Raw genomic sequence first — 13,038 nt, 5'->3', positions numbered from 1 at the left:
GTTATCAGAGATAAAATACAAAATTACAGCCCCAAAGCCTACTGCAAACTGGCACAACACAACAGAGCTCCAAAACCCCAGAAACAGAGCGTCAGATTTCAGTTCAAAAGCCAACTACTACGTTTCCTGCTAGTGCTTTTTAATTAAACTGCAAATCAAGACTTTTTCCAGAAAGAGGGTAACTCTGAAAACACAGGCTGTTTCCCTGACAACTCACCCAGCTTGGAAAGACGGTGCTCCATCCTGCTGACCAGGTGCATCCACATGGCAGACCGCAAAGTGCTGGGTGATCTCCTGCATATCCTCAAAGTTGAAGAGAGGATTGAAGCAAGTTTTATCTTGAGAAGGAAAAGAAAATATGGAATAATTATGCTGAGGGGAAATAGTAAGTTTACAGCTATAATAAAATCATTTATTAACTAGTCCTGCAGGTTAATAAAAAGTTGGTTCAATCAGGTGAGCTGTGTTACAGACTGGAAAAAGTGGCAGTTCTTCAATTTCTAAGGAGGAAAGACCAGTAAAGCCTCGCTACAAAGCAACCTGTGCCAACTTGCTTTAATTCCTTGAAGCAAAAACCCTGAAGAGCTCCCTCTTCATGGCCAGCTAAAGTTTATCTATGCTACTTTGGTAGCTGCCAGAAGTATTTGCTTGGTACACCAAAATCTCAAAAAATATATTTTTTATGCAAAGTTAAAATACTAATAAAATACAGTCAGGAGTATTCATCCCAGGTTTTGGTTTAGATGAAATTATCTATTTACTAGTCCAGTCATTTTTCTTTGGATTGTGTCAAAACAGATGAAGGGAAAAATATCCAAGGCTGAGATTGTGACTTGTGCTTTTGCCCAAATATTACAAGATAAACATTACATGATCGGCTGCTACAGGCAGCTCAAGACAAGAGTCCCTATGGGTTATTCAATGTTGTAGGTTCCCAACTCTGAGGTAATTTGATTTCTGATTTTTAAGAAATATTAATGTGGGGACAGGGTTAGCATATTTTCCTCCTGGAGTGGAAAGCATGAATTCTGTAGCACTGTCTTTGAGATGCCTAGAAAAAGTTTCAATATTCTGTGTGTGTTTCTGAATGTCCTCACACTACAAGATACAAGCAAAATCATTACAGGATATAAAACTTTTTTAGCTAAAAACAGCTTTAGGAGAACACGCAAGTTTGGGAAAAGGTTCTTCCCTTTTCAGAGGGAGAGAAAATTTATTCACCATAGACTTTGTAACTCTAGAAAGAAAAAAGTCTTATTCAAAGATAGGATCCAGATTAAACTGCCCCAATCCACTGAAAATCCAAAATAAGTAAGGCAGTTCCACAAAAAACAGGCAAAAACCCCATTTTTTTTTTCTTATGAGCAATATCCACTCCCCAGCAATGGCCTGACTTTAAAGATCTGAAGGTGTTTTTAAATGTAAATATTGATAGCCAATTAAGAAATAGTAAATTGTGTGAAGCAAACAGGACTGATGAAAGGAACAAATTAGGGCACATCTGGGTATTAGGTCATTATATTCTTGGATATGACACATAAGAGGCACTTAAAGTTATTTTCTTACTACTGGCTAAGGACACAATGCCAACACTCATTTCATCATCCTGATTTGACATGTAATTCATATAGACTCATGGCAACATAAGACTGGTTATCAGACAGGAACCTAAGACAAAGCACCAACAATGTTTTTTTTAGTCCTGCTGGCACTACACCCTCAGCCATCCCCTACAGATATTTTTACTGCATTTATACATGGTCACTATGAGCTACCAGCAATCTTTTTCTCCTTTAAGTGAAATATTCCAATTATTTACTTTGCAAGGATAAAAAAAATCTGAGAATTAAACTTGCTGCAAGAGAGGAATTAGGTGCCATCTAACAGGTTGCAATGGACATAAAACAAACAAGGACCTGGGCAAGGTTTCCTAACCATTGCTGCCTCCACACCTTTGATTATGACAGAAGTGTTAAGGAATTAGTCCATACCTGTGCTATGAAACAAAAAAGTCTACTTACGATTCAGCCCGATGTCATGGTAGGTGAGGATAGCTGGCCGGTTGCCTCTGGGAGTCCCGCACATGGTGACATGGACCGAGCCATGCACAGTCTCCACATCTTGCTCCTGGCAAAGAGCAGGAGTCATCTGTTAGCAGCTTGTCCAAGTGCTCCACTGAACACCCACTGCAGCAGACCTCTGGCCATAACCACAGGTCCCATCCCAGCCCAGGGGCTGCCCACAGCCCCAGGGGTCTCCACAATTCCCATGGTAACGTGCCCTGTTCTCCCCCACGCTGGGGGCTCTCTGCTAACGTTTTACATTTGGCTCTCACCTACTCCAGCCCACAGACAACTACAGTAGCACTTAAGCTGTTAGCTTTAACCAGATGCTGAGGGAATAATTACATCGTTTTTAACCTCATTAAAAGGCAGCATAAGGAAAAAAAGGAAGAAAAAAGCAGGAAGTTTGGTGCAACGACACCTAAAATAACAGCTTACAACTATGACTGGCAGCATCTGCAAAAGTGTAAGTTGCCAGAAGAAAATACTTCTGTTTTCTAGGAAAAGGACTTTAACTCAGCAAATAACTACTATTCCCCAAACAAAGCAGTATTAAACAGCCTATATTCACCATAAAGACTTATCACACCGGGGTCTTGTGATTGTAGTAGCCTTCCCCAATAACACAACAGCCACATGTGTTAGCTTTATGGCTTACTATGATAGACCTGAGCATAAACCCAACTGTCTAAAGTTTGCTACAGAGCAGCATATCCACAACACTGTTGTAGTGATTACCAGAGAAACAATGCTAAGAAGCATACTGCTATTATTTATAGCAGTAACAGGAGTTTGTACTGTTTAATGATCTTAAAGTGAAGGACACTTTTAGTATCAAATCAAAGTCCCCGAGTACCATCTTTTATCTATTGAATACCTATGTAAGTTACATGTGACTTGGGTTGTACTAACATCCACAACACTCACAACTCTTTTTTGTTTCTTTTGAACTTGAACTTCAGATGGGTATAAACAATTTGTTATTTTGTCAACATATACAAAGTGAATCACAAAGCAACAGTTATTTATAAAACTTGTTTACAGTACAGTTACACTCACATAACAGTCAAGGCAGTATATAGTTAGTAGCTAGTCTTAGCATCTCACCAGAATACTTTATTTACTGTACAGGACAGATATCCATATCATTCAGTACAGTGTACTGTCTGATGCTGTAGGGCTTGCTTGACTTGCTCAGTGCAGTAATGCCCAGAGGCAAAGTGCAAGTTAAATTCAAATCTTTTAAAAATTATGCTGTAGAAATCAGGACCGTACAGCCTCTGTGGAAACCTTCACAGAGCAAAACACAAGTTCTTCAAAGACCTGAGGTAGTAATTTGATCTCAATCTCAGCTCCTTAATTTGATACATGGAATACACCACACATTTTGTTGAAAATAGGGCAACACCAATCCACACTTCAGCTATTTTCCTTAAAAATTACATATTTACATCAGTTTTAAGTTACAATTACAGCAATGAATCAAGATTCCTCCCCCTTGTACACTGGGCAAGCTGAGCATCACTGCTATCTGAACTTATACTCTATTGAAACACTAATTTTCAGCTTTTATGTCTCATTAGAGATTCATTCCTCTGCATACTCACTGCATTATTTAGCAGGTAAGCTGTATCTTCCATATCCAGCACCATCTTTAGGCAAAAGAGTGATAAATCCACCGAGTCAGAGTACAGTGGCTGGTTTCTACTTTGTCCAAGTAGGAAACTGCGTTATATACACAAGCCACTATCCTGCATAGGCTTATGACTCACATAATGCCCAGCTAGAAAAGCCAAAACAGACTAATTCATGAGGATGACATTCTTAAATAGGATTTGAGTCAGGTTTGACCAGGAGAAGTACTTACTCAATAGAGGTCAGACGTCAAAGATGAACTAAGTCTCTGCCACACAATGCACAAAGTGCCAAATTTCAAACCTGGGAATTAGCAGTCTTTGCTGTTGCTATTTCCATAAGGTTTTGATAAGTTAAGCTTCATTTCAGGTCATCTCAAATGTCTGAACACCCCAAACTTATTCTAAATTAAATCAGAAGTAAGTTCTTTCATAAAAGCCAGGACTGAAGTTTCCAGTAAGAGCACAGAAGACTGAAAAATTAGCCTAAATCAGAATGATTCTGCATAACAAAAACAAGGACTTCAAGTGTTTGAAATCTAGTCTTTTCCAAAGTAGATAAGCAATATTTAGTCTAAAATATTTCTACATCAGTCATATTAATGTCACTAAGTTTCATTTTTGGGAGAAAATAGGGTATTCCAGGTATATTCATAATACAATACTCCAGAAGAGATTTGCAGTAGCAATGGATAGCAATTAATAGTAATAGCAATTAATCTTTTCCACATTCTACCCTCCTTCTGCACTTAGATAATTTTCAATACAAAGCATTAAAATTGATAGTTTGGCAACCTTAGCAGTAATGAGAGTAAGTGATATTTGTAACACACACACACACACCCAGAGTGTGGAATATAGAAATTATTTCCTCCTCAGAGACTAATAGGGATTTCTATCATCAGATTTTTATTGCTAGATCCTTCCAGTAACAGTACTGAAAATCTAGAACGTATTTTCTTAGGGGGGACCACCTTTCAAGATGTGGGAGCTTCCCCCTTTGCACATGAAAGAAAAATCTGTTCATGGTAGACAAAAAAGCCAGACCCTTGAACCTGCACATCCCACTGACCTCCACAGCTAATTCTTCTGGAACTGGAACCCTGTGTCTAGTTCAAACTCAGTGTCAACTAAAAACAGTTCAGAGACAACAGGCAACTATACTCCTAATTACTGACATAAATCACAGTCAGTTTAATAACGGTTTAATTCCTCATTATCTTCACAGTAAGACTCTCCTAATTCAAGAGGGTGGGTGCTATTTTCCATTAGCGCGAATTCTTAGCAGCAAATACCCAAAACGTTCTCCTAAAAAACAATCAGTTCAAACCAGTTTCTTTGGTGACATCAAACCAACAACTTCACATCCCTACTGAGCCTATTAAAGATCAAGAGATTTGTCTCTACGTGATGTAGGGATGAATGTTTTCAAAATGCAGAGCACTGAAAACAGATGGCAGCACATCCCAATCAACATCAACATTATAGTAAGAGGCTCTTCAACTGATTTGTATTAAAACACTATCTTGGAAAAAAATCCAAGGTACACTAATCTGATAGAAGGATAAGGACAAACACACCATCTGTTCACATCTCTCACTTTAACAGAGGTGCAGTCTTATCTCAGTGCCCTAAAAACGCACACAAAATACTTTTGATACATGCAATTTAAGAGAGGCTATCTTAGCTTGAAGGATTCTAAATTAGATTTTATTTGGGGGTCAAGTCACATTTTTTAACATTTTGTCATGAGGTTAGAAGGGGAAGTCAATTTGTAAATTGGTAACACAGGAGAGCTCATTTACTCCTTCCCCTCTTTACCCTGACTAAGGAAGACAGGGATTGAGGAACAAACACTTATGAACAAGTTGTTTTCTGGAATATGGGATATGCAACGAAAATGCTTTAGATACCCAAAAAGGAAAACCACACACACTGTGCATTTTGCTAAAAACACTATAATTTAAGTAAAATACTACATTCCATCAAGATTATTTTAAAGCTTTCAAATATACTTAATCCTCAATTACCATCTCATGTTTTTATTTTAATTTATAATATTATGCCTGTTAAATACACCTCCCTTCTCTTGCTCAGAACTGAGGGAAAAGCTTCAGAGCTTTTAAAGAGGATTTAAATAGCTTTTAAATTGCTAGGAGCTAGTATATCTTAAGTCTACATAAATGAAGAAATTTAATATATTAGTACCTGCCTATGCTATTTTTCACTTCTTTTATTCAATATCTTGAAGGTCAAAAATATTTGAGCTTTTAATGTGGTATTGCAATGTTGGGTTTCAAATCCCCTTTGTCCTGAAGTTATTTAGCATTTTCTACTCTAAAATAGTTATTTCATTTCATCTTATGTTTTTCCAAAACAGCAATGCACACCTTTCCAGGTATTTATCTTTTTTCTTTTTTTGTTTGTTTTCTATTTTAAATTAGCAATATTAAGAAAAAGGTTCCTCCATTTAGGTTGTGAGTTGGGTATATTAATAAGTATGATGACTTTAGATGTAAATGTAAGTGACTAAGATGGAAGCCAGTAACAACAGCTTTGGTGGAGGAACCGAAGCAGATTATTGCGATAGTTCTGCCCAGGGATTCTTCCTAGTCTGATTAGCACCGGGTCACACTGCTCTGCAAAAGTACAAGACCACAACCACCCCATCCCCTTCCTTCAGAGACCTAAAAGGATAAGAAAATCAATTTAACAGACTGCAACACCCCAAACTGCATCTGCCAGTGCCAGTGGGAAACCCACCCCATCTCATTGTGAGGACCAGCTGATTTGTCTCCCGTTGCAAGGCAGCTCTTTCTTTCTCCCCTCGCAGGCAGAAGGAGGGAAAGCAGAACAGGCTCTCTCATGCTGGTGGATATAGATGGCCATGAGCCATGAACTGCAAGGGACAGACTCATCTGTCACCTACACCTGCCGCACAGCTCAAAGTTTTACTTAGTTATTGAGGAAGCAGTCTCCTGACAGACTGCTCACCTCTGAAACAGAAAACTAAGAGTATATACAGTGACAAGGAGCCCAGTCTTCATCAGCTCTAATGCTACCAACCTAGAGACTAGGCATCAAACTGGAAATACAATTAAAATGTGTTTGGCATTAAGCCAACATAAAGCAACACAGGGCACACTGCCCTGCTCCAGTTTATTAATTGTGCTAAAACAGGTTTGGTCAGGAACATTCCCCTTCTTGGGAGGCAGGGGTCCTTCACTTAAATTTTCATTTGGTTACCACAGACATAGACAGACATATTGCTGACTAGAGGTAGTTCAGAGTTGTCAGTTTTTCCATCTCCTATCTTGGCCATGCCCTGGTAACTTTATGAAAGCTTTCCTCCAAAGAATAACCACATACGTGTCTTGCAACATGTGCTTTCAGAAGGGCAATATTGCACTATACAGTAACTACTTCAAAAATGGGAAAGTATGTTTAACTCAAGCCTGTCTATAACAGCATGTGAAATAAGAGACTATTTCTCTCCAGTTCTGAATAACTAGATAAAATTTATTCTTAGAAGTGAAACACCTCACAGGCAGTCATTACTTTTCACTAGTGGCAGAAACAGTTATTAACTGAACACTGCATAACTTGTCCCCAAAATGTGACAGAGCAAGTTTCAAGGGATATGGTGGACACCCACACCCATACACAGGCACTAGATAAGAAGTTCCGTGCTGCCAAGTGCTGATCACCCCCTTTGCCTGGCCAGGTCCATACTCCTCCCGAGAGTGGCTCATCGGACAGGTTGGTTAAGGGCACACATGAGCTTCAGTAACAGTCCTGAGTGACCCGGGTCCTCCAGCACCACACATGAACTTCTCTAATGAACTACACAGTCCAGTCTCTCACAAAAGCTTCAAACCACTTCTTTCATAAATCTACAGAAGAACTTAAAGACACAATACACAGAATCACAGAATCGTCTAGGTTGGAAGGGACCTTGAAGATCATCCAGTCCAACCATTAACCTAGCATTGGCAGTTTCCAACTACACCATATCTCTCAGCTCTATGTCGACCCTACTCTTAAACACCTCCAGGGATGGGGACTCCACCACCTCCCTGGGCAGCCCATTCCAACACCTAACAACCCCTTCTGGAAAGAAATACTTCCTAATGTCCAGTCTAAACCTTTAATGGCGCAACTTGAGGCCATTACCTCTTGTCTTATCACTCACTACTTGGTTAAAGAGGCTCATCCCCAGCTCTCTGCAACCTCCTTTCAGGTAGTTGTAGAGGGCGATGAGGTCTCCCCTCAGCCTCCTCTTCTCCAGACTAAACAGCCCCAGTTCCCTCAGCCGCTCCTCGTACGACATGTGCTCCAGACCCTTCACCAGCTTCGTTGCCCTTCTCTGGACACGCTTAAGTCCATGTCCTTTTTGTAGTGAGGGGCCCAAAACTGAACACAGTCATCGAGGTGCGGCCTCACCAGCGCCGAGTACAGGGGTAAGATCCCTTCCCTGTCCCTGCTGGCCACACTATTTCTGATACAGGCCAGGATGCCATTGGCCTTCTTGGCCACCTGGGCACACTGCTGGCTCATGTTCAGCCGGCTGTCAATCAACACCCCCAGGTCCCTCTCTGACTGGCAGCTCTCCAGCCACTCCTCCCCAAGCCTGTAGCGCTGCTGGGGGTTGTTGTGACCCAAGTGCAGCACCCGGCATTTGGCCTTATTGAAACTCCTACAGTTGGCCTTAGCCCATCGCTCCAGCCTGTCCAGGTCTCTCTGCAGAGCCTCCCTACCCTCGAGCAGATCAACACTCCCACCCAACTTGGTGTCATCTGCAAACTTACTGAGGGGGCACTCGATCCCCTTGTCCAGATCACCAATGAAGATGTTAAACAGGAGTGGCCCCAAAACCGAGCCCTGGGGGACACCACTCGTGACCGGCCGCCAACTGGATTTAACTCCGTTCACCACAACTCTCTGGGCCCGGCCATCCAGCCAGTTTTTTACCCAGCAAAGCGTGCAATCATCCAAGCCTCGAGCAGCCAGTGTACTTGTAGTTTTAAGGACCAAAGCTGAGCCGCCTTTGCAGCGGCAGTTATTAACATAATGGATTGAGACTGTTCTTCTGCATTTTTCCTTCCTGAACTACAACAGCCAAAGATTAAACTCTAACAAAGAAAGATCATCAAAAAAGTAAGAGCTGGCAGAAGAGGGCTAAATGACAAGAACTACTGCTCTGGATTAGCAACAGTTAATCCAAGACATGGAAAAAAACCCAAAAAAGCTTAGAGAATTTGATCTTGCAAGTTAAATCTATATATACACATGGTTTACAAACCAAGCAAATTTATTCCAAGAATAAAAATGAAATACAGGTCATTTCTGGATACTTAAAGTACTGCAGTATTCCTGCTAGCAGACTTAATCCGGGTTTCAGATTTATTCAGACCAAGTGATCAATCTGGACACAAAGAGAAAGCTTCTCCCATGCTGTGCACGGTCCTGCAGGAAGTCACATGGTGACAGCTTTAACTTCCATTTATCAAGACTTCAGGCAGTGGATTGCATCATTAGAAAGGATGAGGGGGAAGATGCAGGATTAGTATAAACTACAGTTTTGCTATGTAAGTAAGAACCATTGAAAGATGGTAAAGATGTTTTAGATAACTGTCTCCCTTGGTTTCCAGGGAAGAGACTGTTGAGTTTGTGCTGGATTTTTAACCAATTTGCACAGCACTGAATAAAAATGTAGGCAGATGCAATTAAAGTGCAACACACCACAAAGTTACTTCCTTCAAGGACCTCTGCCTGAACATTCAAGAAACTAGAACAATTTAATAGCTCTCCTTATTCCTGCACAATCTACCTCTCTCCCTACACCCCTTGATAAAAATAAGACACCCAGAGAACCTCTTCTCCCAACACATACTCCTTGTTCTCAGCAATGGGAAGTCACTGCTCACTCTTTTTGTTGAGGCAGGTACAAGTTCCCTGGTCTCCTTTCCAGTTCAACCCAGCCTGACTCTAACAGCCATGCATTTGCTTAGTCTCAGTTTAAGAACCAGCAAGGACAAATTTCTCAGTCAGAAGCCCAAATGACAATAAAATAATATACAGGGGGAGCTAAGAGTGTTACAAAATCACCTCTCAAAAGCATGACACAGGGAAAGTGGAAAAAGTCACCATTCAAGCTAGCAGTGTTCTTTGTGAAATCTTATGTTCTGGCTGTAAATAAACATATGGAAACTACTATCACTCCTGTTACAGACAAAATTGTTTGCTTAGAGCCTTCCACCACTCCACAGGTTTCAGGAATTTTTTGGAAACCTTCAACAGCATAATGGGATACATCGAGATGGACATTTCCTCCAAGGAAAAGCATGCACACTGCTAATGAAAGCAAATTAATTGGGGCAAGTGTGTGTCCATGTGGGAGGGGAATATTTTGCTTTCACTACCACTGCTGAAGAATTCCATTCTCTTCGCAAGAACAGAACTGCTTGCAACCCAGCCACCCCTTTTGGATGAAACTTTCTCAGCTTCAGTCTGAAAAGACCTCCTGCAGTCCCCTTCACATTACTACATCAGAGCCCCATTCAGACCCCTCTCCCACAGTAACAGTATTTCTGGCAAGTAGTCAGTCATTTCTGATCACATTTTGCTGTTTTCTCAAATGTCAATTCAGTTTCCCCTTTTACCAGGAAAAAAAAGAATAGCAGCTTTACTTGCCTGAACATCGAAGTCTGGAAGGAGGCGCGTGATAGCCTGGGAAGAGATTTTAAAGCATTAATGCAGGTAACTTTTGCAGCTTCAGAAATCTGTGCTGGGACACATGTGCTCTAACCCACTGGTTCTGCAGCCAAGAGCTCTGCCCCATCCTTTCATTCAATGAAAAGCTCTCTTGCTGAACATCAAAATTCACCCAAGAGCTTTCACCCACTAATCTTCAGAGAACATGAATGCAGTAAACTACTGGATTATAGACCAGCTAAATAAAGCACAAAATCTGGTGCATCTTCAGTTATTGTTAAATCACTGGACAAGTTAGAGCAGTAAGACACTGAACTTTTCTTCATTGATTATTGTAGCCATTGGGACAGCCAACAGCCCACCTCAGTCCTGGCCAGGATGGAAAGCTGTTGTCTGAGCACACAAAGAGCACCTGCAACTTAGTTAAGCAGCCATTACCGGGATTTGGTTACACGATGTGGAAGGTGGGAAGGATTTTTTTTTATCCTAGCCAAAATTAGGCCTTGTTATATTTGGGAGGCTGGCTGGACACAGAGAGGACTGTTCCAACCCGTGACCAGCCATCACTATTACTGACAAGCTCCTATGCCTGTCAAGGATCTCCACCAGAAGAGGAGTTACATGACATCCTCCCCACCACCAACAGTCTAAGAGGCTGATCGCTTCAAAGCAAGAAGTGTCTTACAGTCACCTCCTTTTATTAAAGACAAGGAAGAAGTCAAACTTGTATTTCCCACTGGGGGGCTGAAAACAGAGGGAAGAGCAGCTAGGGCAACATTTTTCACACTGGGGAGTATGACAGAAGCCAAAGCTTGAAAAAAGTATTGAGATAAGAAGTAAAGCTTAGGATCCTAGCAAGGAGGTCACTCAGTCCCGGACACGCAGGTAAATTAACATCGGAAGATGTCATAAGCAATACAGCTGCTGTCTTTGGCAATATGGTCTCAGATGATGGACCTCAAAGCATTGCAGTCCAATTATGTAATTATGACAGGACTTTAAAGCCGTGATCTTTAGGCAATTTACACAGCATCTTGTACATACAAACAAGTAGCTGAGGAGCTGCCTGAGCTTGTGGAAGTCACTTTACACAGCCTTAGCTTTAGACAATATGCTGGGTTTTAATCTTACTATACTGTTGGGTCTCAGAACCTTTTTAGCATAGCTAGTTTCATACACTGTTGTTCTAGTGGGGCCTAGAGTTGCAAGTAGTAAGTATATGTAAAATCTGAAAAGACAGCGTATGAAATAAAGCTCATCACTGTTCACAACTCAGCTGTGGAAGAAACCAAAGCACAAGCCAGGATGCGGCCTCAGAGGGCATCACCCACTCAACACCAGCTCCACTGTTAACCTTAGTAAGTGCTGGGTGTCCTTCAGGGCAATCTTTTCCACTTTCTCAAAATACATTACGTAACTTCCTCCATTTATGTTAAGAATGGCCACAGAGGAAATCAAAGTCTGTGCTGGTTTCCCCACGTAGACAAAATTTAAGGTAACATCATTAATAAAAGCATACAAGGTTCATTGTCAAGATTCCAACTCTTGATCTACATGCTACAGAAACCCAGGAAGTTAATCAGAGTTTTAAGATATTTCTGAACTTTGAAGCAAAAGCATTTCAATACCCATAGGGCTTCAGCTTAGTATCTCCTTTGCTTTGATACTACTGAACAATATTGGCATTAAAAAGGGATCTTAGTTTCTGAAAAGTTTGAGTGCTGCATTCACTGGTATCCAAACAAGCTCTGCTTTCATGCAGTGTCCTTGGCAAAGGAGCCGTGTTTAAAGTTTCTCTAGCCATTTCACTGCAGTCACAAGTGGGAATGATTTTCTGAAGTGTTTATGCAAAAGAGGTAGGGAATAAAAAAGTAGCAGATAGAGCAATGAATACTTCTAGTGTAGAAAATCAGAACATACCCAACATGTTTATATACATCACTGTCAAGAATTACAATCATTGAGACCAAAAGAAAAATCTTAGTTTTGATTCAGGAAAAAACCTGAGAGGTTCCTTCATGAATTCCAGTGAATAATTTGCCATGAACATACCAAAGCACAGAGTATTGCTACCACCGAAGAGTCAGACAGCCACTGATCCCAGATGCTGTGGGCAGATTTTTGAAGAAAATGGTGCAAAACCAAATGGAAAGTAGTACAACAACATTAAGCAAAAAAAGGCTAGGATGTTTTCACACTGCAACCCCAGAGGGAAGGCTGTGTGGCTTGTGCACACCCAGCCAGCTGCAGACCTGGTAGCAGTTTGGCTGTAACTCACAGCTCAGTGCGGTCAGAGAGGACTCGATGGGGCACAGTCATACCTCCAGACTCAGATGTGCCCAAAGGAGAAGTAAAGGTTTGCTCTGTGCCTCCTTGAAAGGTAGCTGACAGAGCAAAGTTTGTATCTTTACATTGACAAGTCCACAGGTATAGACGGATGTACATGAGATTGGCCAACTGACATAATTCAAAACAGCTAAAGACACCCAGACCTGTCATTATTCAGAAAAAAATGTCACTACCAGATTGGCAGTAAAGAATAAAACCAAAGACCAAGAAAGAGAAAATAACTAAGGCTCAGTTTTGCATTACTTAAAAAACTCCACTCTTCTGTCTCCAGTTTCTCT

At 41.0% G+C, this 13,038-nt stretch overlaps 1 protein-coding gene across 3 annotated transcripts in view; it reads right to left on the bottom strand.

The window, feature by feature from the left end:
* NDRG1 (N-myc downstream regulated 1) overlaps positions 1–13,038 on the bottom strand; it is a 75,839-nt gene that overhangs the window by 15,170 nt on the left and 47,631 nt on the right. For 2 of the 3 annotated variants that reach the window (XM_074837130.1, XM_074837309.1), the window contains exons 3-5: positions 10,391–10,426; positions 2,022–2,127; positions 218–338 (exon numbers count right to left, since the gene is read on the bottom strand). In XM_074837130.1, the coding sequence (XP_074693231.1) occupies positions 218–338; positions 2,022–2,127; positions 10,391–10,426 (263 nt within the window). Of the gene's footprint in view, positions 1–217; positions 339–2,021; positions 2,128–3,670; positions 3,867–10,390; positions 10,427–13,038 lie in introns of those variants that run through there. The other variant, XM_074837220.1, reaches the window with a different exon arrangement.

Source organism: Strix aluco, chromosome 1 (assembly GCF_031877795.1).
Source record: "Strix aluco isolate bStrAlu1 chromosome 1, bStrAlu1.hap1, whole genome shotgun sequence".
NCBI classification, from domain to species: domain Eukaryota; kingdom Metazoa; phylum Chordata; class Aves; order Strigiformes; family Strigidae; genus Strix; species Strix aluco.
Note: the sequence above shows the minus strand (reverse complement) of the source record. Positions and strands in the feature narration are given on the sequence as shown.